The sequence below is a fragment of the Vigna umbellata genome, chromosome 1 (assembly GCF_029865625.1).
Source record: "Vigna umbellata cultivar VRB3 chromosome 1, Vumbellata_1.0, whole genome shotgun sequence".
NCBI classification, from domain to species: Eukaryota; Viridiplantae; Streptophyta; class Magnoliopsida; order Fabales; family Fabaceae; genus Vigna; species Vigna umbellata.
The window spans coordinates 39,696,584-39,722,082 of NC_142165.1; the positions used below are offsets into that span (position 1 = coordinate 39,696,584).

At 31.2% G+C, this 25,499-nt stretch overlaps 5 protein-coding genes across 5 annotated transcripts; 3 read left to right on the forward strand and 2 right to left on the reverse strand.

Annotated features, from left to right (window-relative positions):
* Positions 1-234: 234 nt before the first annotated feature.
* Positions 235-2,419, reverse strand: LOC124826476 (putative clathrin assembly protein At4g32285). Its single transcript, XM_047299304.2, has one exon. It carries the CDS (start codon positions 1,859-1,861, stop codon positions 497-499), a length of 1,365 nt encoding a protein of 454 aa, XP_047155260.2. The 5' UTR covers positions 1,862-2,419; the 3' UTR covers positions 235-496.
* A 1,688-nt stretch (positions 2,420-4,107) lies between these two features.
* On the forward strand, positions 4,108-4,784 carry LOC124826477 (small ribosomal subunit protein uS9). The gene has a single exon (XM_088102999.1). The coding sequence runs from the start codon at positions 4,168-4,170 to the stop codon at positions 4,609-4,611; it is 444 nt and encodes a 147-aa protein (XP_087959125.1). The 5' UTR covers positions 4,108-4,167; the 3' UTR covers positions 4,612-4,784.
* A 4,726-nt stretch (positions 4,785-9,510) lies between these two features.
* Positions 9,511-10,221, forward strand: LOC124826478 (small ribosomal subunit protein uS9). The gene has a single exon (XM_047299306.2). It carries the CDS (start codon positions 9,581-9,583, stop codon positions 10,022-10,024), a length of 444 nt encoding a protein of 147 aa, XP_047155262.1. The 5' UTR covers positions 9,511-9,580; the 3' UTR covers positions 10,025-10,221.
* Positions 10,222-12,824: 2,603 nt separating this feature from the next.
* Positions 12,825-18,077, forward strand: LOC148205321 (mitochondrial import receptor subunit TOM40-1-like). The gene is made up of 11 exons (XM_088103000.1): positions 12,825-13,058; positions 13,144-13,225; positions 13,311-13,413; positions 13,494-13,589; positions 13,939-13,989; positions 14,176-14,241; positions 15,712-15,813; positions 16,099-16,167; positions 16,244-16,327; positions 17,502-17,597; positions 17,706-18,077. Exons 1-11 carry the CDS (start codon positions 12,950-12,952, stop codon positions 17,760-17,762), a joined length of 915 nt encoding a protein of 304 aa, XP_087959126.1. The 5' UTR covers positions 12,825-12,949; the 3' UTR covers positions 17,763-18,077.
* A 4,328-nt stretch (positions 18,078-22,405) lies between these two features.
* Positions 22,406-24,814, reverse strand: LOC148205322 (protein RGF1 INDUCIBLE TRANSCRIPTION FACTOR 1-like). The gene is made up of 4 exons (XM_088103001.1): positions 24,656-24,814; positions 23,939-24,202; positions 23,088-23,279; positions 22,406-22,999 (listed from the first exon to the last, which is right to left on the reverse strand). The coding sequence occupies exons 1-4, from the start codon at positions 24,656-24,658 to the stop codon at positions 22,781-22,783; spliced, it is 678 nt and encodes a 225-aa protein (XP_087959127.1). The 5' UTR covers positions 24,659-24,814; the 3' UTR covers positions 22,406-22,780.
* Between the last annotated feature and the right edge of the window lie 685 nt (positions 24,815-25,499).

Sequence of the window (25,499 nt, forward strand, 5' to 3'; positions counted from 1 at the left end):
GATGAATTCATACATACATCTCTACTCAAGTTATAGTTTCCTTTGTCAAATTCATTGACATAGACGCAACTTGTTTTAATCAATGCGAGTATATGTTCGATGAATTCATACATACACTTAAATACATGATTATTTATAGTTATCATGGAGTTTGTTCTCTATTTAATTAAACACTACTAATATAGTAGAGTTGTTTTGTGAAAGTAACCGATTTTAAGTTTGCTTGCCATTTGTTAGTAGGTTTTCAACTTCGCTCCAAAACAATATTATATATAACCATCCTTATTTACCTAGTCAATATATAGGTTGATGTCTGGAGTACCTCTATTACCGAAGATAGCTGATTTTTTTAAATTGAATGCATGGCAGATCCTGAACGAAAGGTAAATCCAATGATAATGGAACTGCGATTTTAATTTCATGAATACAGGACATGTAATGCATTATGGACCTCATGTATTGCCAAGGGCTAGAATGATCTCTAAAAAATATCTCATTAAACTTGAGGGGAACAGCAATATGGTTCGGAGAATGGGTTTTGAGTAGCTGTAGGAGACTTGTGAACGGCGATATTCATTGTGTCGTATGCATGCTCGTGCTTGTGTTCTTTCTTCGCCTTAAAGCTATGTTGCTCGATGCCATATCCTCCTTCCCATCCTAGCTGATAGAAGGAGCTGCATAGGTCCCTCTGATAAGCATGGCTAAAACTAACAGAGGATTCCAAAATTGTCTCCCAGCTAAGGTTCTCGTCGTCTTCTCTTTCTGGTTCAATCAAAGGCTTCTCTTCTTCAGCCTCAATCACTTTTCCTTTGATGTCATCAGTATCTCTTCTCGTCACTACTTGTCTTTCAGTGAAATCCGAAGGAGATGCCGCAGAAGATGATGAATGGCTAGTTATTGGGGACGAAGACTCCGTTAACTGCCACATTCCACTCAGAAAACTTTCCAAAGCCTTGATTTGTATGTATGGAATTGGCTCCACCGAAGGATACTCGTACTGTCCACACATACCCTTTACCTTGCACCACTCATAAAACTCGTAAAGTTCATTAGTTTGAACTGCAGCTTTCTTGTATATATTGAAAGCGGCTATGCAGTTTCTATACGGCATCTCAAGCAGATTGTCCAAAACCCCAACTATTTCTCTTCTGAATTTTGTGTAACAAACGAAGCTGTCACGAAGTATGAGTTTCATGGCACACTGCACAATAAAACTTCGTGATGCAACCCCTACTGGATAACATTGCATCACCCTATCTATAAGGCTTTGTAATTGTGGCAATATTTCAAGCATTTCTCCCAGTCCCTTCATTTTCTCTTGAAAACTTTCAGTTGCAGCCGTAGGTTCCTCTTTCTCATCTACTTCCTGTCCTTCGATTGTGTTGTCATCAAAAGCAACGCAGTTAAGGGCTTCATCCAGAAGGTGTGCGTAGGATGTGACAAAGTTTGTGAAGGAAACCGGACAAGAGGAAGATTCATCCCTGAAATGGCAAGGGTGGAGAGAAATCAAGGCATTGGAACGTGTCCACAACAGTTCATTCCAGAGGGTGCTTTTTCCCGGGACAGAACGAAGCAAACGGTGAAGAAGAATAAGACATTTGAGTGCAACACGCCAGCTACTAGTGGTTCCAAATCGACGAGTGAAGCTGACTGCGAAGGAGTGGCAGGTAGTCGGAGAAATGGAAAAGAGTTTCAAAAGCTGCTGTATGTACTTTTCTTGCAGAGGTACGTCATCTGGGGCTGTTGCTTTTATGATGATGATGTTCATGTCAGAGAAGCCACTCACTGCAGCAAACTTTGCATAGCTCATGAAGCTGCGTTCTTTTAAAGAAGTGCAAACTTGCCTGAACCGCCTCTGCATTGGTTTTTTCTTTTTTTTTTCTTTATATGCTTTTTTTCGTGTATGAGATGAGACGGTGATGTGGGGGTGGAAGAAGAGAAGAGAAGACAAGAAAGAAAGATGATTGTTTTCAAGGGTGAACCTTAAAAATGGTGTCCCAAGATTATTGTGTTTTGTTGTCGCTGTGTACTAAATGGACCTTTTTTTCGAGTGGGGTTTGGTCTTTGGTCCTGTCGGGGCTACAACTACGAGGGAAATTGTTGCGTAGCAGTTCACAGATGCCGGATGGAGATGTAAACTAATAGCTCTCGAAAGAGACAGAAAGCCTGCAAAATTTTAGCCTTATGCTCTAGGTAATTTGGGTCAATTTAGGAGTTATGCTATGGAAATGGGACGAGGGCCCAAATTGAAGAACAATTACAAAAGTCGAAAGAAAATCCTAATACTTTTTGTTATCTTTTATGGGAAATTCATTCCTGTTCGGAAATTTACTGAAGTGGTGCAAGTTTCTTTTCAAATGGGTATTTTTTTAACTGTTATTTATTTTCACAACAAAATTATGTGTGACACGAGTTTTATACAATTTTTTTAAAGTAGAAATCATGTTTCAAATGCACAAATGTTTTATTATTTTTTTACTATGATTATAGATATGAACATTGTTGTGTTATCTGTTAAGGAGACTGTTACTGCCAATCTTGATATCCTTCACAATCCCATCATGATGCAAAGAAGTTAAAGATATGGTAAGTTGACGCTGTCATGGTAATTGTTTGAACTAAAGTGAGTTATACGTGTTTTGTAAGTGACAACAAATTGAATGAAAGTTACAATGATAATAGTGACGGGAAAAAATAAATTAGATTCGTTGAGTGACTAAAATTAGTGACTCAAGTGAGGTTGAGAATAGTCTAGTTTAGTAACAAGTGAAAGAGATTTATTTTCTGGTTCGTTTATAAGTGAGTATGAGAAAGATAATGAAATTATCGTACTAATAAATGTGTGATATATTGAGTTTGAGAGTGATCAAAGTATTTTAACGGTAGACGAGTCTATTATAAGTAATATAATGCTTAATGAGTAGTAGTTGAGCTTAATGCCAAATAGACATCAAGATTGATGTATGGTTGTTTACAAGTTTGATGATGTTAATTAGATCTCTAATATTGTTTATATTGTGACATTTGTTTAGTATTATAAAATTCAATGTGATTCTTACCTAGGAACATGTAGAAGTTTTATACAATTCAAAACATCTTCATGTATAAAAAAAGAATAAAGAAAAACATAAACAAAACTATGCATATGAAGCACAACTTTTGTTTTAGGAAAATTCATTGTATGACTAAATTTCAACATAAAAACTTCTAAGTTATGATATTTAAACAATGTCAATTTAAATAAAAAAACCAAAAGACTTGTGCTTTGTATGCACGACTTTCGTATACATACTTAAAATTAACACATACTTAAATTAATCAAAGTTATGTTCTTTTTATGTTAATTTGACAATAACATCAAAATCGTGGTTATGAACAATAACTTCTATACAAATACAAATGAAAGAGTGTTCCATGAGAATGACTTATTTAATGACTTACTAATATACTTTCAAGAATTCATGTTATAGTAATTTGAAAAATCAATTTGCATGAATTTAGTAGTTTTTTCCATATTTAGTATTAGTATATCACACCAACACACTTATATATAAATACAAAAAAAAAGATTTATTTCCATAAGCTTTAACACACTTTCAAGTTTTCATAAGAGTATTTTTTTTATACCCTAAACTACCAATGATGTGTTTCTCTCGATCAAACATGAAGGAATAAGACTAATTTACCGTATCAATACAAATAATGTCTAACTTGTCTAAAATTACGAAAATGAGTCATCTGTCAAAAACGTCCATGAATAACCTCAAACATGACAAGTTTTATACAAAAATTTTAATCATATTAACTATATGATGATAACAATTTTTTAACCTATAAAATAACTTTGTAATTGTTTTTATAACCTTAGTATTTTTAATAAAAAATATATTATAAATTTTGTTTTTTTTTTTATCAAAGGGGCAACATTAAACCAATATATAGAATATATTAATATTTTTACATAATTAAAGCATACATTATGACCTATTAATATATTTATTTAATTTCTTTTATAATGAGATAGTGTGGAAGGGGGCAATGAGGGTATTTCCGCAGTCTCAAAAGCCCTAATCCGTAGATGAATATATAAAGCCATAAACATTAGGAACCACAGATAGGTTTCCTGAGTGAGGCGCAGTGAGAGAAAACCAAACCCTAAGTGCTAAGATGGCGCAGACACCACCAGCATTAGAGCAGGTCCAGTGCTTCGGCCGTAAGAAGACGGCGGTGGCAGTCACCTACTGCAAGCGCGGCCGTGGTCTTATCAAGATCAACGGATGTCCTATTGAGCTTGTGGAGCCGGAGATCCTCCGCTTCAAGGCTTTCGAGCCCATCCTCCTCCTCGGCCGCCACCGTTTCGCCGGCGTTGACATGCGCATCCGTGTCAAGGGTGGTGGACATACCTCCCAGATCTACGCCATCCGTCAGAGCATCGCCAAGGCTCTCGTCGCCTATTACCAGAAGTACGTCGATGAGCAGTCCAAGAAGGAGATCAAAGACATCCTCGTCAGGTACGACCGCACACTCCTCGTTGCCGATCCTCGCCGCTGCGAGCCCAAGAAGTTCGGTGGTCGCGGTGCTCGCGCCAGGTTCCAGAAATCCTACCGTTGATTTCAATCCCTTTTCCCCTTTCTTTACATTTTATCGAAATGTGTTGATAGTACTCTCTGCTTTTTGTGTTTCGCAGAGTTTTTAATCGGATTTTGGATACTTTTATATAATGTTTTAGGGAAGTTTTAGTTTTGTCGTTAATTTAAATATAATTGTTTTAATTTAGTGAGTTATTGATATTTGTATGCATTTTGTGAGGAACAGACAATTGAATGAAAGTTACGATAGTAATAGTGATGGAAAAAAATAGATCAGATTTGTTGAGAGGCCAAATTAGTGAGTTGGGGACGATCTAGTTCGGTCTTTAGTGAAAGAGATTCATCTTGTTCTCGTTTGTGGAAGAGAAGAATTATAGTATTAATAAGTGTGTGATATGTTGGATTGGGGTGATGAAAACATTCTTAATGCGAAATGATTGTAACTTTGATGATGTTAATTAGACCTCTAATACTGTTTAAACTGTGACATGAATTTGATGATTATAAAACTCTATGATTACTAGGAACATGTAGTTTTATACAACTCCACACATTCATATACAACAAAAAAGAGTAAAGGAAAACATAAACAAAAATTATGATATGAAGCAAAGCTTTTGTTTTAGGAAAATATGAATACAACTCGTGTCGAAAAAAAATGTAAAAAGTAATGTCTCTTGTCCAAGAACTTGTAGAAGTTTTATACAACTTCACACATATTCATGTACAACAAAAAAGAATAAAGAAAAACATAATTTTTTTATATGAAACACAGCTTTTGTTTTAGGAAATTTTGCATACAACTCGTGTCATTGTATGACTGAAAAAAAAGGTAAAAAGTAATGTCACTTATATGGAACTTCAATTTCAACATAAAAACAATTAAGTCATGCTATTCAATCAATGTCAATTTAAATAAAAAACTAAAATACTTGTGCTTTATATGTACTGCTTTTGTATAATTAATACATGCTTAAAATTTATAAATGCTTAATTTAATCAAAGTTATGTCTGTTCTACATCACTTTGACAACACCACCAAAATCTTAATTATCAACTACAACTTCTATATAATTTTGATTCTAATTTCAAATTGACTTACATACTAATGAACTTACAAAAAAAATGAATTAGTGCTCTACGTGGACGACTTATTTACCAATGTACTTTAAAGAAAATTGCACGTTATGGTAATTTGATAAATAAATTTGTACAAATTTGGTAGTTTTTTTTCTTGTTTGATATTAGTATATCATTAAACTCTTATGTAGATGTTTTGTTAACTTTTTAGTAATGTATCAAGTCATACATGTAGTAATTGGAAATATTACACACACATATAAATATTACACACACGAACCCCCTACTCACGCACTTACCTGCCCACAAGCACAAACATACACACAAATAGAGAGATCCACACACATACCTTCGGTAATCGTCGTTGTTGTTGTCGTTGTCGTGGTTGTTATAGTTGTCATCGTTGTTGTTGTAGTCGTCGTCGTTGGTGTCATCGTCGTTGGTGTCATCGTCGTTGTTGTCATCGTCGTTGTTGTCGTCCTCGTCCTCAACACCTCCCCACACACACCACCAAACAAACAAACATTTACTTCCAACAAAAATGTGTTTAGCTTTTCATTATTTTGTAGAACCCAACAAAATAAATTTAGCTCTTTATTGTTATGAAGACCCTAAGCTTCCAAAATAAAATACAAAGAAGAAGAAATGATTGTTTTCACAAGCTTGCATAAATGTATTTTTTTTTATCCCAAACTGCCAAAGATGTGTTTCTCTCGAGCAAACATGAAAAAATAGAGTTAACTTACCACGTCGATACAAAGCGATGTCTAACTTGTTTAAAATTAGGAAAATGAGTCATCTGTCAAAACTGGTGTCCAACGTTTCTGAATGACATCCAACATGACAACTCCTTGAACATTTGCATCAAATGACTCAGCATTTGCATCAAATGACTTAGTTGGCGTCCAACATAGCATTTGGAATTATATTTCATATTCTTCTTGCTTCTAAAGGATGCAATACATGTTTGGATTACGACAAAAATATTATATTACAAAATTACACATGATATAACGGGATTAGGATTATAATTATACGAGTGTAACCTAAATATAATCATGTACAAAAATGAAATAAAATTGAAAATTAAAAATGTTAAAATTTAGAAAATAGTTGATTTTGTTAACAAAGGATAACTAAAATAATAGTAGAAATTAACGTTATCATGTTAAAAATATAATATTTTTTATTATAAAATAAAAGTTCAAGAGAATAAACATTAAATAATGACTCTTAATGATATCATTTTTGTTCCTTTAGAGTGACTCTCTCGAACATTATGAAAAATAGTAACAAATTAGGTTACCAAATCACACATGTTTAACTGCATAGTTCATAATCTTAATTCTATATAGTCATTCAACATTTCAATCCACCCTAAAATAGTAAAGTTAAATTCAATTCAATCAATTTCAACCATTGACACTCAAAATTACTTCATAAATTTTGTTTTATCGTGTATAAGCAATAGAGATGATTTTAAGAATATATTTTTAAAACATGTTATCTTTGTCAATTTGTTAACAAATGTGATTCCGTAACTCATTAGAATTTCGTGTCTATTATTTTAATTATTTTATATTTAGATTGATAATTTTTTTTAGTGTATTAAAGGGCACTATCTTTAAAAAGTTTGTCTTTAACCTAAATATTTACCAACTAGGACATTATGTAGCAACTTAAGTATCATAATTCATTATTTTTTTTGTTTGAAGATATAATTACTTATGCTTCAATTTAAATTAAAAAAAACTGAATTAATTTACAGCCTTTGTATTCCCAAATCAATATTTATACTATGAACATTTAAAGTATTTTTATTAAATAATGGTGATTTGTATTTTTTATTGACCCAATTTACTCTGTTCTTATATTTTGCCCTTTCACTTAACAAGTGAGATATTTGAAACTCTGCATTATTATTTTATTTTGTTTAATATTTATCTTATAATTATTTAACACTTTCTTCGTATAAGAATAAAAATAAAAAGTTTAAAATTGTCAATTTTCCATATCCAATTAGTTTGGATTAAATAAAATTTTAAATTTAGGCCAAATTATTTAGATAATGATTTAAGAATCAAAGTAATTGTATTGATTTTTTTTTCAATTAATCCAATTCAACATTAACTTATTTGTTGTACATATCAATGCAAGAAAATGAAAATTTTAAGTATTCAATACTTTGATTCAATATTTATCTCGCTAAGATTATTTCTGGTGGTTAACACAAATTCCATTATATATCAGAAGCCAAAAAATTTCATATATTTTCGTTAATAACTAACTTTATATTTTTAAACTAATAAATTTGGATGTCAACTCAAAGTAATATTATGAAACGTAATAATTCCAAATTAACATGCAAGTTAAATTGATCATTTTTCTTTTCATGATTTTCTTTTACATATTTTAAATGATTTTCTTAATGAAGAATTAGAATAAACCAATTTCATTTTCAAATTTAGTTTCCAAGTTAATCAACTTATTCTATGGTTCAAATATGACAAGTTTTATAAAATTTTAACTTGTAAAATAACTTTATAATTGTTTTTTTAGATCTTTTTCTCATATACCATACTTTTTTATTTACCCAATAACACACTATAACCAATATTTACATAAATAACACAATTTTGTAAGAGGTTGAAATTCGGTTTTCAGGAAACCAAATAATAACTTCTTTTTTTAATCATTTTCGTCAAAAGTTGAAGATCTAAACTATTTTCGAATAAGCTAAAATAGTTTTCAAAAACAGTTGAAAACTTCGTTTAACATATTTTTTTCAATTTTATTTTCTAATTTAAATTTTAATAAACAATTCATTTATTTTAATATTTTTTTTACTTTTAACAAATTTTTTACATTATTTTATTATAAAATTTAAAAAATACTTAATTTAATTCAATATAAATTAATAATATTATAATAAAATATTTTTTTAATATTTTAAATCGTATTAAATATTAAAATAATTCATTCATTTATTAATTTTAAATTGTAACAAAATTAAAAAACATGTGTTAAATGTTTTCAAAAGCTTAACATATGTTATTTTTAAAATTTTAATTTTAATTTAAAATTAATAAATAATTAAATTATTTTAATATAATTTAGTTTGTTAAAATATATTACATCAGGATATGTTATTATTTTTAGTTTAATTATTAGTATTATAATTATCATAATAATTGTTAAAGTAATAAAATATATTAAATTATATTGAAATAAATTAAATATTTTAAATTTTATAATAAAACTTATTTAAAAAATTTGTTAATTTCAAAAATTATATTAAAATAGATGAATTATTTATTAAAATTTTAAATAAAAATATAATTTAAAAAGTTATGTTAAGCGGTTTTTGAAAACAGTTATATTTTTTAAATTTTATTTTTAATTTTAATTTTATTAAATATTTTAATTATTTTAATAGTTTAATACAAATTTTTATAAATCAAATGTTTAACGTATTTTTTAAGTTTTAATATATAATTGTTTTATTATAATATATTAGTATCAGTATTTTTAAATTTAATAAATCTTTGAAATTATTTTTATTACAATTTTATAAATATTTAGTTTATTTTAGTATAATTTAATTTATTTTATTATTTTAATAATTATTATGAAATTAATAATAATAATAATAATATAAAATTTGATTTAATATATTATAAAATGTTAAATCGTATATATATATATATATATATATATATATATATATATATATATATATATATATAATTTAATTCCTAATGAGATGGTGTGGAGGGGGGCAACGAGGGTATTTCCGCAGCCTCAAAACCCTAATCTGTAGATGAATATATAAAGGCATAAACATTAGAGAATGGCAGATAGGTTTCCTGAGTGAGGCGCAGTGAGTGAAACCCCAAACCCTAATTGCGAAGATGGCGCAGACACCACCAGCATTAGAGCAGGTCCAGTGCTTCGGCCGTAAGAAGACGGCGGTGGCAGTCACCTACTGCAAGCGCGGCCGCGGCCTAATCAAGATCAACGGATGTCCTATTGAGCTTGTGGAGCCGGAGATCCTCCGCTTCAAGGCTTTCGAGCCCATCCTCCTCCTCGGCCGCCACCGTTTTGCCGGCGTTGACATGCGCATCCGTGTCAAGGGTGGTGGACATACCTCCCAGATCTATGCCATCCGTCAGAGCATCGCCAAGGCTCTCGTCGCCTATTACCAGAAGTACGTCGATGAGCAGTCCAAGAAGGAGATCAAAGACATCCTCGTCAGGTACGACCGCACACTCCTCGTTGCCGATCCTCGCCGCTGCGAGCCCAAGAAGTTCGGTGGTCGCGGTGCCCGCGCCAGGTTCCAGAAATCCTACCGTTGATTTCAGTCCCTTTTCCCTTTTCTTTATATTTTATCGAAATGTCTTGATAGTACTCTCTGGTTTTGTGTTTGGTTGAGTTTTTAATCGGATTTTGGATACTCTTATATAATGTTTTAGCTAAGTTTTAGTTCTGTCGTTAATTTAAATATAATTGTTTGGATGCTCTCTTTTATATTTTTAATTTTTGATTGGAAATAGCTCTTGTTTGCGTTTCTTCTTCTTCTGTTTGGATGCTTCCGCTATACCGGTTCCCAGAGATCACAATTTTGGGCTAAGGCTTAGGTTTTCTCTAGTTTTTGTGTGATTTATGTTTAAACTGTTTTGGATTGAGGTCGATTCGTGTGCATTGGTACTTCTGTTATGAAAATTTTCATTGTGGCGTGAACAATTTTTCATATAAATTGAAGCAACACATAATGCCCTGAGTTTCGATTTTGAGATGTTGTGGCACGCGATTATGACTTGTTTAATTCTATTGGGAATCAAGCGTGTGTTACTGTGGTTTGTAACTGTGGGTACTCCCAAGAAACACTTGAAACAGTTGATCGTTGTTGTTTTCTGCATGATCTCAAGAAACACTTTTTTTTATCACAACTGCATAGCATAGACACCAGCATTATTAGATGGGATAGTTTTTTTGTTGTTTTTGTATTTGTTTCATATAACAACTAGCATTTCTCCTAACAAATTTCAGATAACATGGTTTGTAACCGATTTTGATTTTAAACAAATTGGATTTTAAATTATTAAATTTTTATAACTAATGTTTTTTAGTATTTGAAATGTAGTGATATTCTTTTCACTTCAAAATTAAAGTTTCTATTCATTCTTTGCAAAATTCTTACTTTTGAGTTGTTTGCACCAGTGCGTCTCCAAAAACAGTGTAGTATCATTCGATGAAATAAATAATACTGCTGTGCTATGAATGTTTAACCACGATTCATTTAGAAAATTAATTGTTGAGTTTATTTCAATGTTTTTTTTTTTTATAAAAAATGATTGGATTTAATACAAAATACAGCAGCAATTTCTTGAACCATTTGCTACTAAATACTAGGCTTTTACTGCTACATTGTTGTGGAAGATTATAAAATGCGAGGGGAACGAAATCACAAATAGTAAAAATTGCGGAAGAGAGCATCCAAAATAGAAGGTAACTAGAATTCAAGGTAGAGATTGATGCGTTCTCTTAAATAATTACAGGGTAAATAGAAGGTAAATAGACGTGCTGAATTTAAAATTTTGAAATGTGTAGAAAGTTTCAAATCGTGTACAAATTTTCATGTTTAGGTTGGGGATTCACATTTTTTGATAATAGAAAAGGTTTTAGGAGTTTGTTAATTCGTGTTTTTGGGAACCAATTTTTGTTATTATTTAGAACCTGTTATTAAACCGGAATCCTAATTTGGTGTTCTAAATCAGTTTCGCACTTTTTACTTCGAAATCTTTTCAAAACCTGAATTTTATACTGGTTTTGTATAAAAACCATTATTTTCACACAAAGGGTTTTATGATAATAAGGTTTTGCAATTCCTCCTTCGTTATATGTAATGGTTAATGGCAGGCTAATGTACATTACAGTCAATCAGCTAATCGAAGGAACCGGATTTACAATTTTTCCAATATTTCATTAAAAACAGTTCGAAAGATTTTAAACTAAACTAAAACTGGTTTTTTTTGTTGAATATTTGGTTCTTTTTCAACAAAATTAAGTCGTTTCAAATCGTGGATTGTTTTTTGAATATTAGGTTTTACAATACTAAACAAGGTGTTGGGTATATTGTTAAGGGAATACTATATATTGATTGCAATTCTTCGGTTAAATAGATAACTTCCAGTTCTGATAATCAATTACTTTATTTCTGTAAATAAAGTAATGAGATTTTTTTTATAAATCAAAATTTAGTATTTGCTCACAATGACTTATTGAGTGGTTTTTAAGATGGCTCTATTTTGTAAAAATTACAAAAAGAAAACACGAGCTCAGAGTAATTGTAAAACCAATCTTGAAAAAACTCGATATTTGAAATTAAGTTGCCTAACTTAAAGTATGAAACATGCAAGATAATTTTAAAGATTATAAATAATGAAACTTCGACCAATTGCGAAAAATTATAAGCTAAGTCTTCAAATGTAAACTAAAAAAAGGAAATAAAATAAATAAATAAATGAATCATAAACCCCATTAAATGTAAAAAAATAACTGTAGTTCTATGTTTAAGTGTCACAATGATTTTGTATAATGTATTTCGTGGACTATTTAATCATTCCGTGTGATACAACGATCAGGGATATTATAAATAATACACGAACCATGAAATTATAAATTTTAAACAAATTACTTCAACTTTTTAAAGAGAAATAATCATATATTCTTTGGATTGTTATATTTTCTTTTATAGTTTATAATATTAAATGTTATTTTTTACATTTAAGTGTAACAATATTTTAAATTAAATTTTTATTATAATATTTCCATTACGTAATAACGCCCAATGAATAATTTTACATTACCAAGTTAACCGTGTCAGTCATCTTGCTGAAAAAATAAAAACATAAAAATAACAGAATAAAAAAAATGACCATATATCACTGGACCAAAGAGTTAATTAAGTAAGAAAATAGTTATTGGTAATTTGAAAATGGGTAGTGATTCGGGTCAACCGTGTGTAATGGCGTGATTGGGAGGAAGTAAACTGCTAGGTATAATGATTGAAAATGGGTCGGGTCGGTTCGGGTGGGTTAAAGTTTGAGATGGAAACACAATGTGGTGTAGTGAGTATAAGCTTGTCCTACTCGGAAAGTGAATTAGGGTTTTAGCAGTGGTGGAAGGTTGTTGAGGACTGAGGAGGGTTTTAGAATCAGATTTGTTCGTTCCTTCTCTCTCTCTCACTCTCTTTCACTCTCTCTCTCTGTGTGATTCCAATGGAGACTCCTGTTCCTCCTCCTCCTGCCGCCGCCGCCGATAAAGTGGTGGATTACTTCAATCTTCCATGTCCAATTCCCTTCGAGGAGCTTCATCGCGAAGCTATGAGTTAGTTCCTTTCTTCGTTTCAATCTCCCGGCTCAGTTTGATTTTTACTAGTTTGTAATGTTTTAATTTGTTCGTTTTCCGACAGTGTCGTTGAAGCCAGATCTTTTTGAGGGCATGCGTTTTGATTTCACCAAGATGCTCAATCAGAAGTTCACTCTCAATCACAGGTTTCTTTACTTTACTCTTCTTTCTTTCTATTTTTATTTTAATTCGATTTAGTTGTGTAAAGCCTGTTTGTTGTTGGGTGATCAGCGTCTTGATGGGACCGACTGAGATTCCCTCTCAGTCGACGGAGACAATTAAGATTCCAACTGCTCACTATGAGTTTGGCTCAACCTTCATTGATCATCCTAGGGTAATTGGGTTTCGTTCAATGGCCTTTCAGCTTGTTTTTTTTTTGTATGGTGCTTTTTCATTGATGATGCTGTTCTACAGTTGTTGCTTTGGGGGAGGATTTTGACTGATGGGAGGCTCAATGCTAGAGTCAAGTGTGATTTGTCTGAAAATCTCACCTTTAAAGCCAATGCTCAGGTACGTCTGTGATCGTTTCAAGTATGAGTAATGCTGCCTGTAATTTGCCTGTTTTTCGCATCCTTTGTGCTTTGCTACTTCTTTGGTTAGTTAACATATATTTTTTAGATTCTATCGTGAAAACAAGAGTTTGTACTATTTTCTGATTTCTACTTTCAAGCGGTGCCACTTGTGACTTATTAGTGCTAGGAAAAAATATGTAGAAGTGCCGTTGAATATTCGTTCTATTTATTTGCGAAGTATTTGGTTTATTCGACCTCTTACTCCTGCCCATTCTCATGTTTTTTTCACTTTCTTCTTTCTTTTCGTCTTTTCTCATTATAATCTTCTCTCTTGTTTGCATGTACAGCTTACGAATGAACCACATATGTCTCATGGGATGTTCAACTTTGATTACAAGGTCAGCTAGTTTACCATTTCTTGACTAAGTCATTCAATGCCTCCCTACTCTCCCAGTCAATTTTTTTGCACGTTCTTTTCGTTAAATTTTATCATTTGATAGACATTCATTGCGACCGAGTTTCTCAATAGATGTTCTATGTATATCTTTTCCCTGTTTAAAGATTCATTATATTATATTTTCCAGGGAAAAGACTATAGGACACAGTTTCAACTCGGGAATGGAGCCTTACTTGGAGCAAGTTATATTCAGGTGTGGAATCTCCAGACGTTTTGCAGTATTTTTTTCTAACAAATAAATTGTGAAGTATTTGTTTATTCTGGTAAATACACTGATTTGGTTCTTATACTATTCTCTTGTTTAAATGCTTATTGTGAAGTATTTGTTCAATGACGTCCTTTTTATCTTGTTTCTGAAAATTTGCAACTTTTTGCAAGCAAAATGGTTGATGAGGGGAGGTGGCAGCTGATGGGAGAAAGAGGCTAGTAATTTTTTTTCTTGGGGAAGAGGGGCTGATGAGCGAATCTAGAAAGAGGCTAGGTATATTTTAGTTTTCCGAGTGATCCTGAATTGGGTTAGTCTCCACCCTAAACAATCCCACAATTGGGAGGTTTATTTTATTAGACATATTATCATGTATATGCTGTTATAATAGTATTAAAGAAGTACTGTACAAGACTTAGGAAATATTGAAAATATATTAAATTGTTGTGCCATATTACAAGCCAAATATCAAATAATATTTAAAAAATTATGAACACAATGTTACAAATAAAAAACTATAATTATTAAATCAATTAGTATGTATATTAGAGTTTGGCTATATTGCTGTTCTGCTAACCACTACAGCAATTTTTGGAGGTGGCTGCCCATGTAGCTGCCTACTATTAACTATGGGAAATTGGCTATCAGTCATCAACATTTCTTCTAAAAAGTGCGTCAACATTTCCTTTAAAATGGTTTTCTTGTTTAGATCTTTAGTTTCATTCAGTTCCTGTGGACATTATATGCTTCCTTGGAAATAATTTTGCTTGTCACTTTTTTATTTTATTTTTTTGTTTCCGGGGAAGGGGAGGGGTTAGATTATTTATAATTAGTGACATTAGATTTAACTAGCTATTAATATCATCTGGGTTTCAAGTAGCACCACAATAGCAGCGTAGCAATCCCTGGCTTCTATTGGTGCTGTAGTGAAGCTGTTGTTCCTTTCTGCAGATGCTTTGGGAATAGTAGGAATTGTTTGCGATAGCTCCATTCCCACAAGTTGTGAGCCTCGCTCTTGTGCTGTTTTATTTGCCTCAATTTTACTTTTTCTATTTTACATTTTCGTTTAAAGCATAGTATAGTACAATAATAACGATAGTAATAAAAAAAATTCAGAGCAACTACTACATTGCTAACAAGATTTTGGGAAGACCACTGTGCACTGCTTCTCCTGATTTGACACTGATCGATATTTAATATTTGACAGTTGTAGAATTTTTCTCATCTAATTGGCCTATTGTTGTGTGAGATGCATTTGCTATTGTGATCAGTTCCTTCCTTCTGGTTTGCATTTATGCAATATTTACATTATGTCTGCTTTAGAGCATTATTCTTCTAAGAAATTGCTGAGCATTACTCTTTTAATTTCCTTAACCGCTTTATATGTTATAAGTGCTACAATTGATGCATGTCTGTGAACTTGTTTAAATCATTACTCAAAACATCATCTTTGTGCAGAGTGTGACACAGCACTTATCATTGGGTGGGGAGGTATTTTGGGCTGGTCAGCATAGGAAGTCTGGTGTTGGTTATGCTGCTCGCTACAACACTGATAAAATGGTATGCTTGTGCAAGACTTAGCCCCCTGTTCAAACTCTTTCATATTTGTTTATTGATCCTTAAATTGCTATATCGATATTGGCAAATTTTTATAGTTTGTTATTAAAAGCTGCCTGGACAAAAGCACCTATACACTTGCACAAATTATTTAGAGGATATGCTATGTTTTTATTTGTCTACGTGTGAACCATTGGTTATATTGCATTGTATCTTATTCTATTTTTCAGTGATTCCTTTTCCCTTAGTGATTACTACTAATTCTTTCGTTTGCATTCCTACATTTAGGTTGCTACAGGGCAAGTTGCTAGCACTGGAATGGTTCTTCTAAGCTATGTTCAGAAGGTATCTGAGAAGGTAAGTTGATAATCACATTGTAGATTTGTGTTGTTTTCAATTCAAATTTAGTTTTTACACAAAATGTTCCTTTCAGGTTTCTCTAGCATCTGAATTTATGTGCAACTACTTGTCAAGAGATGTCACAGCTAGCTTTGGTTATGACTACATCCTTAGACAGGTAGTTTTCTCTTTCATGAATTCAATCGTGGATTGGAATTTGAATGTAATACAGCATGAATGTGATTATGTTAACTTGTGAACCCGTTAGACGTTTTATTTCACATTGGTTATAATAGAGATTTCTTGTGCATCTATATCCGTGCATTTGGGTTTAAAACTTGCAGGAATGGAAGGGATGAAGGAAAAATTGACATTTACCAACCCCTACATCACATCTAGATACCTTTTCAAGTTTCACTCTCCCTTGCTGTTCAATTCAATTTAACAGCAGACATAATAACACCATCAAAAACTTGCGAATTTAATATATGCCTCACTTCATTCTCCAATTGTCAAGAGGCAAATTTTCCACTGGAACAAGTGGCCATTAGCAGTAGGTAGTGCACTAAATGTGAAACTTTCCATATTATTAGTTTACTTTTTGATTCTATCATCAGTCCATTCTTTTTTGCATCTTTAAAATATTTACTATATAGAGTCAAGGCCTAACGATTTTTGCATTGTTTTATCATTCCCTGTATATTGTGTTGAGAATTAGTTTTCTGGTTTTGTCCTTGTCAACAGTTTTACATCAGGAGCTGTGCACTGGGGTATCTGCTAATTTGAGACATAACTAGTCTTGAATTATTAATGTCTTATTAGTTCACCTATGGTATTTAGAACATTGCTAATTTTTCATGTTATAGTCGTTACAAATGTTTGAACTATGCAAGGAACGACGACATGTTTGTTTTCCTTGGCCAATTTTAATGAGCCCAAAACTTGTGTCTTTTATGAAATTTGATGGGAGTTTATTACTTGAGCCAATTTTCAAGTTTGAAGAAGAGGAAAAGGAAAAAAAAAATGTTGAGCTGAATTTGAGAATATGCAGAAAAAGAAAGTGACCTACCTTTGGGTAATTTCAATCAGAAGATAACGAAAAAGAAATTGAAATTTTTTTTCTGATGCTTCCCCGCTTCAAAGGTGATTAGGATTATACTGTGACAAAAATGTTTCTTACAAGAAATCATGTGGATTATTTTGGATCAATGAGTTGATTACTTGACTGTAAAGCCATTTAAAGTTCTACTTTTGAACTTCGATAAGAATGATGCATTAGTAATTGATATTGTCCACTTTTAAGGTAATCAGGTTTCTTATCTACTTTGCACATCTTGCCTTGGTTATTGTAGTGCCGCCTTAGGGGAAAGATAGATTCCAATGGCTGTGTTGCTGCTTTTTTGGAGGAGCGATTAAATATGGGTCTGAATTTTATTCTTTCTGCAGAGGTTAGGCCTTTCTCTGTACTCGTTTTTCCAATGCTATTTTGTTTCATTAACTGCTCGTTTCAGATTTTGCATTTTGTCTTGACATGTTTTCATATGCATTCATTTCAGCTTGACCACAGGAAAAAAGACTACAAATTTGGGTTTGGTTTGACCGTTGGAGAATAAGTAAGCAGGACTAGAATTGTGTTTCATTGCTTTAGGCAGCTTAGCAAGCTTCCTTGCATCTTTTTCCTTGTTGGAGATTTTTCTTTCCAAAAAAGAAAAGAGGAAATATCGTTTGTGTCGGGAAACACTATTTTCAATCCACAAGTAGCTGCAGAATTTTCAGTAGTCATCAATTTATTTGGAACTTGGGCTGAAACATCATTTATTTGGAAATATTGCCCTGTTTTCCCTTGAGGGGGATGTAGAGTGAATCAGATTAATGCATATTGTGAGATTCAATTTCAATAATGATTCTAGTGCTCGTGTCCATTTCAATATTGTGACATTCTTGTCCATTTCTTATACTTATGTTTAAATGACCCATGCATTGGTGCGCCATTTTCAGGGTAAAGTCATTGCATAATTAAGCGAGTATTAAAGATTTAGACTCTCTTTTACTCCCAGAAATTAGAGTCTATAAATTATTTGGACAACAGTCCATTTTTTCTTACGCAAAATTGGTTTGTAAACTCGTGTCATAAAAAGCTTTCTATTATTTGCCTTCTTTAATTTGTTGGCCTTCTTTCATTAAGAAGGCATTCTCCAATTTTATTAGCCTACAAAAACCATGCTGTAATAAAAGTTTATTATTATCCTTTTGTTTTGACTTTGCTTTACAAGATTAAAATCCTCTTAATATTTATAAATAATGTATGGTTGTGGATAGGATTTATTTGTTTTAGCAAAATGAGAGTTATGATTAGTTATACGGTAACGTTTACATGCTTAGAAACGAAACTACTATTTTCAGAAAAATAATGTTCTAATACTCTTATTCTTAAAATAATATAATAATAAATTATTATATTCGAAGGATGATAATAAATATAAATGTACGTGATTATTGGATGATTGTATAAAATATGGAAGATGTTCAGTCTTATTTTATTTTGTATCTTATTAATTAAGACGTCATTCATTCTAAGAGAAGTTATTTTTACTTTTAAAGGCCTTCTAGTGTTACTAATGCCTTAATTTCCCTACTACCACTTGTTAACTTTGACCGCTACAATTTAATTTGGTAGTAGAGAAACCTAATTTGCCATTTACATCTTATGGAATAAAACTTTATATTTATTTGGCGTTTGAAGGTATTTTTAGATGAGTGATTCTTTAGATTTAAAGTTGCTATGGTTGACATTTTCTTTTTTGTATGATTTAGGGGAGTTTTAAGCCCTAATTTTTAGGCTAAATCTAAGAATATTTTGAAAATAAACTCATATTTCTTATCATTATTACCAAATAATTTTTCACATATTTATTTAAACCCTAAACATGTTTACTTTTTTTTTTCAGTGCTTTTATTTTCACAACGGATTTGATTTAAGTTTAGACTTTTTGATAAGAAACAAACACATAATAGTTTTATTTAAGTAGTGTTGTCATTTCTCTTTAAAACTTCAAAAAATCATTTAAAAAGCAATGATTAACTAAAAAAAATCATTTCCAATCAAAATATCTATAAGTCTTTTCTAAAAACATGTTTCAAAACATAATTATTTTCACAAATTTTACATAAATAGAAGTCTAAACAAAAGAATTAGATATAATATTACTTATGATTATCAAATTTATTCTTAGCCAAACATAAGACCTTTTCAATTCAAAAAATAGTAAAAGAAAAAGCAATTAAAATATGAAATCTATTATAAAATTTCATCCTCTAAATCTGAATGGTTTTTAGTTTTAAATCAAATTATTACATCCATCACAATTTCACTTTTAATATTTGCTGTAATAAAAAATAAGAAAATATGTGCATCAACGAAACAAATTTTAGATGCTTCATATTTCATCCAAAAGTTGTTTAAAAATATGTGCAGTTCTAAATTATAATTAATATACATAAACACGTTTGAACATATTTCATTTCGAATATGTCCGACAATCCTTTTGAATAAATTTCTTAATGATTTTATAATTTGCTGGTACTTTGTTATTTTATCTTCTATTGTTGTAAAACTCTGTTTTATATAACAACAGAATAGATATATTTAATTTAAGGAAAAAATATAATTTTTAAAATAATTTAAAAATAATATCATATTTAACCGTTTTAACTATCTCCTTTTATTACTAATACTTGAATTTCAAGTTGTTTTTTATCTTTTTACCAGACTCGCCTATATTACATTAATTATTTTTAGATTAACATATCCTAACAAAAAGATGAAAAGGTTTGATTAAATAAATTAGAAGAAGTACTATTGAAAGATAATTTTAAGGTAACTTTAAAATAACTTAATCACTTTTTAAATTGTAGTACGATGATTTTTCTTATTAAGAAGAAAGGGAGGATGCTAAACAAAACGATAATTTAAATTCGTTAGTATATATTAATTATTAATATATGTAATGGGTGTTTATATCTCAATTTAGATTAACTTATATTAAAAAATATCGAAATCAAATATAAAACTTAAATATAGTTTAATTTGGTTCAATTTTAATTTAATCTAAAATTCAATTAAAATTAAATATTTTATGATTTGATTTGGATTAAAAGTTGAAGTTTTTTATTTATTATAAAACTGTTAAATATTTAAAAGAACTACAAAATTATTAAACAAAATGATATGCTGTAAATCTGTTATAAGTTTTTTCATTTCGATGGTTATAATTATGATATAATATAATCAAATCTTTAACATTTGTAATAGTCTTTTGTTACACTTATTAGGTAGTAATTAACTCTAATTATATAATATTATATTTTAATATAGTAATCCTCTCAGTTGGGATTAGCTTAGATTTTTTATTTTCAATTCAAAATCCTAAATAAATCTGGTTATTAAGAAGAGGAAAAAAAGGTAAAACGAAGTTTGATTTTAATCCATTTCTAGCTATTTTTTTATTGGTTATATTTTGAAGCCTAATAATATAAATAAAAGCATAACATAAAAATGAGAATTATATAATTTTGATAGTTCCAACAAAATAAAAATATCAGAGAATATGTCAGTAGTTTGAAATGCATCAATTTTAAGGTATAAACTAGAAACAAGTGTCTTGAAAACATGGGTACGTGGAAGGTAATGGTATTATCCGACAAACCTTTCAATTCATCATCCACAAGCCATACATTTTGACCCATTATGGTGCAAAAAGTTGCACACCAACTCTTTTTTTTATTCAATTTTAATACAAAAAAAAAAAAAAATCATGCTCTGTGTTCTTCACTTGTTTTTCTGACCATTCCTTCAATCTATAAATTAATTGAACTTTTCTCAATACCTACTTTTTTTCTGATTTTCCTTCTTTGGAGAGTTCTCCAGAGATCTATTTTCTTATAAAAGGTTGATTTTGAAAATAGAAAGAAGTCTGAGACCCACCTAACAGAACCAAATGCAGAAACGTAATGAATGTGTCACTGTTTCTGAGTATTTCAGATAGCACCCCATTCTCATCTAACATTTCTTCCTTTTCCCATCTACCCAATTTAAAGCTACATTCAAATTAATCAATGTGTGAAAACAACAGCTTTCTCTTCCAAATCCAGCTGATGATGACTCAGGGATACCTTTCAGACTAAGCATTTCACAATTCTAGTTACATTCAACTTTTAAACTCAGTTCAATTTTATTTAGTTGATGCTTAATTATTGTTACCAAATTTTGTTGATTATTGTTAATAAATTCTTCTCATTCAATTTATCTTTTTCAAAGTTTTACAAATGGATTAGAGTTTATATAGATATATTCTCTTTTTTAAAGTTTTACATATAAGAAATAAATATGAATTTATATGCATTATATATTCCTAAGAGACTTTTTAAAATGATATCAAAAATAAATCCGTAAAGATTTACATTTCAACGAATATCTTAATATCATATATCATGAAGGTGTGTGTTGATCCTTCTTCCTATATGAAAAAGAATCTTAATGATATGTAGCAAGAAGACTTTCACTTCTCACCTAAAGTGAATGTAAATTTTGTAGAGTTGATCAAGCTAAAATCTTAATAGGCTGAATTTTATTTCCCACTTTTTAAAGATTTGAGTTTGCAGTTCATTATTGGTGGGGACACCAAATCTTTGCCACCCTATTTCTTTAACGACCTTCTTGCCTGCCACACTGTACAGAAAATAATATGAACACAAGTTTTTGCTTGCCAATTCTGGGGACATGCTTCATTATAAAAATATAGAAAGGATCTAAGCACATTTTCATGCTTATAAATTTTTTTACTATATTCTATTTTCGAAAGGAAATTGCAACAATTTTAAAATACAACCATTAAAAGCACGTTAGATTAATAATGCACTTATAGACGCAACACAACACAACACAACATTCCATTACTTATGTCAGGAACTGGAATTATCACTGTTAAATTACTTTGTCAAGTGGAAAAGAAGCACAAATACCAGAAAATGACACCGATCGCTAATTAAAAAATATATAATAGAGCTTTGTTGAAAGAGTAATTTATCATAAGACCAGTCAGCCAACTATTCCTTTAATATATAAATAGCATTAGTGTTGTGTTAATGACATTGATTTTTACGGGACCAGTGTTGGTGATATATTTGTAGCTATGTATAATAAGTGTAAAGAAATCAAGATGTATTACACTTTTATGTTTTCCGACAGAAACAGTGCTTAAGACTAATTTTTATCTATATAATAATATAATAATGCATTATTAAGTGATAACATAAGAAAACTTTATACTATGAGCACACTTAAACATTAGTGGTAAGGGAGTAGAATAAGACGCTGAAAACTATACAGAAAGTAGTAATATCCCGAAGAGTGTTAGTAGAATATTACCCTTGTGCTGTACAAGCTGGGCTGTAGTTACTTTGCTAACGGCAACAGAACCTCAAACTCCCATGTTATATACTTTAATCCCAATATGGGGCACAACGGGGTTGAGCTTCCCTCAAATGTTCAAGAAATATTATTCTTCAAAAATGGAAAATTAAAAAGAAATAGGAGAAGAAATGAAGAAAACCACTAGAGTAGTGATATCTTCTATGAAGTGAAAACGAAGACTGGCCTCTGAGGCGTACTTTTCCTTGGACGCTTTCTGAAATTCACAACTTCAACCCACCCATATGGCTCAGCTTCAGATATAGATGACTCTGGTTCTGAATTATGATTTTCGTTCATATTGAAGTCAATGCCTTCAGATTTTGGAGTGAGCATGCCCCTAACACTTTGGTTTTCAGTCTCCATTGGAAGCACTGCGATCTAAAAGAAAATTGCACATGACAGGAGTCAACAAATGATACAAGTAAATAACAAAATTTCAACACTACATCAGATCAATGGTTGTTACCTTGCATGTAATGGAGCAGAAACGGTTACGTTCATCTTGCAAGTGTTTTCCACATTCTTCACACTTGCCTCCAGTTTTCGGTCTTATGCTGGGTTCTTTGGATTTAGACTCGGGACTTAGATCAGACTTAGATTTGTTGATTGAAGGCCGAGGTTTGAGGTGCACAATCCTTTCATTATTGGATATATAAGTCTGTCAAATCACATCACCATTATAAGCAGAAAATTACATTCATTAATCAGTTTTCAGATAAGAAAACTATGTTCGGAGCTTCACTATTAAGAGGATTGTCAGATTTAATGAGTCAGATAATACAAATAACCGATGGGGATCAGATATATTTCAACAAAGTTCAGTAAAAAAAGTACAGTGCAGTGGAAAACTAAACAGCTTATCTTGCAGATAACATTACTATAAAATCAATTATATCATTGGTTAAAGCTGATAGAGGATTTCAGGAGCCGAAGTCAATGATAGAATACTTCCTTCATTGGTTAAAAATCAATGTTAGACTACTTCATTCATTGAATAACCCATTGGAGAACTAGATCATTGTAAATCCAACAAGTTATTGTAAATCCAACAAGTTATCACATCATTAATACTAACTTGGACTAAAGAATAGCTTTATCATGTCATCATTCACTTGAAAATTTAAAATCTGCATGTAATTTTCATCAGATCATTAAAGGTTGAGCTGCCCTATGTGAGGCAAACAAGTCAAGCACGAGATAGGAAAAATGAACAAAATTAACATGGAGATATTTGAGTTGATCCAAGTCGGCAGAAAATCAATCATTTAATCGACCCCCAATAAATTCATTACTATCTTGTGACCAAGAATCGATAACCTGAATTTTAGAGCAGTCAAAATACTTCTGCAATTCGGCATGGCGGAAGACATCCTGATAGGAATATTTGTAAATCTGAAACCTTCTATGTAGGGAATGAGCTTCCTTACAGTGCCTACACATCCTAAGTGCACAGTCGACGCAGAAAACATTCTTCTCATTAGATCGAAGGTCATGGTGGTAATCGCAATAACCAAAGGTGCTGTTCATAAGAACTCCAACCCAATCTTTACTCCTTTCCTTGGGTGAAAGGTTCTCGCCCCCCTGAAAAATCCATTGCATAAGGAATTCAAGAATCCTTCAATTCAAAAGCAAAACACAGTTCAACAATCAAGGATAAAAATGATGATCTTTCCTCAACAAGTTTGCAGCATATTACTCTCCAAGAAATCCAACCCCACCACCGTAAAATGGCACTCAAATGGCAATATTCAAGATGCAGTAACAAACTAACCTAATCTAAAGACACAATTTGCAAATTTGATGCAAACTCACTCCAAATTTATGATAGAAAGATTAACATAATGATCAAAGTGAGTTTATACTAAACGGAATCAGCAAGAATCACACTCATCCAAAATGCAAGGAAAATTAGTTAGCTTTAATGATCATAAGACTAATTGCAACCAAATCACAAGGAATCATAGAGAAAAATCAAAACTTTAGGAAAAACCATAATAATCAGAGTCCAAAGGACATAGATTTCGTCACTCTTACCATATCTTCAGCTTCAGATTGGATACACAGTAGCAGTTGCGGCTTGTGAACAAGTGAGGAAACAGAGACCTTTCTCTCTCTTTCTATCACTGTGAATGTGAAGGGATTGAAATAAAAAGGAAAAAGGGTATTGTGGCTTTCAGAATTTTAAAAAGTTAGATAATTCAATTAAAAATTAAATTAAATTAAAAGTTAAAATTTAAACCAAATGGTTTATCTTTCTTTTTCTTGTTCTGCAAAGAAGCGTTTCCGTACAATCGGCGGGAAATGAGCACGGTGGTGCCGTTGGATTGGAATGTGATCGTGCGGTCATAATTTCTTCAGAGTGAATGTGACGTGGGACCATACGAGTAGAAAAGAGTGGAAACCCCAAAAAAGTCGCTAGCTGCCCCCCACCCATTTCCCGCCAATTTAACCGAAATTCTCGGAATCCCTAATTTCTTTATTTATTCACATAATTATTTATTTAAAATTTTGAAATATAATTATGTGGTGGCCCAGCAAATACGATATTTTAATTATTATTTCTCGCTCTGATTTTATCCCTAAGTGGTAGTTCGAAGTGATAAAAGCCTTCACGGGAAGCGAGTTTTGACATTCAATTGTCAGAATGTGAACACTGTTTAGGAGGTGGAATTTATTTATTTATTCATTTTTATTTTTCATGTGTAAATTATAAAATTAATCTTTACGTTAGGGTCAGTGGTTTACAGTATAAATAAACTTTCCACATAATCTTCATTTCAACGGTCAAATTCTTGTCCTTCATTACTCATCAAAATCTCTCTCTCTCTTTCTATTACTTTAATATACATTTAATGTCAAATTAGTTAGGAAAAAGGAC

Bases quoted from the DNA above. Each gene is read 5' to 3' on its own strand.
- LOC124826476 (XM_047299304.2), bottom strand. From the start codon at position 1,861: ATGCAGAGGCGGTTCAGGCAAGTTTGCACTTCTTTAAAAGAACGCAGC.
- LOC124826477 (XM_088102999.1), top strand. From the start codon at position 4,168: ATGGCGCAGACACCACCAGCATTAGAGCAGGTCCAGTGCTTCGGCCGT.
- LOC124826478 (XM_047299306.2), top strand. From the start codon at position 9,581: ATGGCGCAGACACCACCAGCATTAGAGCAGGTCCAGTGCTTCGGCCGT.
- LOC148205321 (XM_088103000.1), top strand. From the start codon at position 12,950: ATGGAGACTCCTGTTCCTCCTCCTCCTGCCGCCGCCGCCGATAAAGTG. The intron at 15,814-16,098 runs GTATGCTTGTGC...TCCTACATTTAG, and splicing joins GCTACAACACTGATAAAATG to GTTGCTACAGGGCAAGTTGC. The intron at 17,598-17,705 runs GTTAGGCCTTTC...CATTCATTTCAG, and splicing joins ATTTTATTCTTTCTGCAGAG to CTTGACCACAGGAAAAAAGA.
- LOC148205322 (XM_088103001.1), bottom strand. The intron at 23,280-23,938 runs GTTATCGATTCT...GTGATTTGACAG, and splicing joins TTGACTGCTCTAAAATTCAG to ACTTATATATCCAATAATGA. The intron at 23,000-23,087 runs GTAACAACCATT...ATTTTCTTTTAG, and splicing joins TCTGCTCCATTACATGCAAG to ATCGCAGTGCTTCCAATGGA.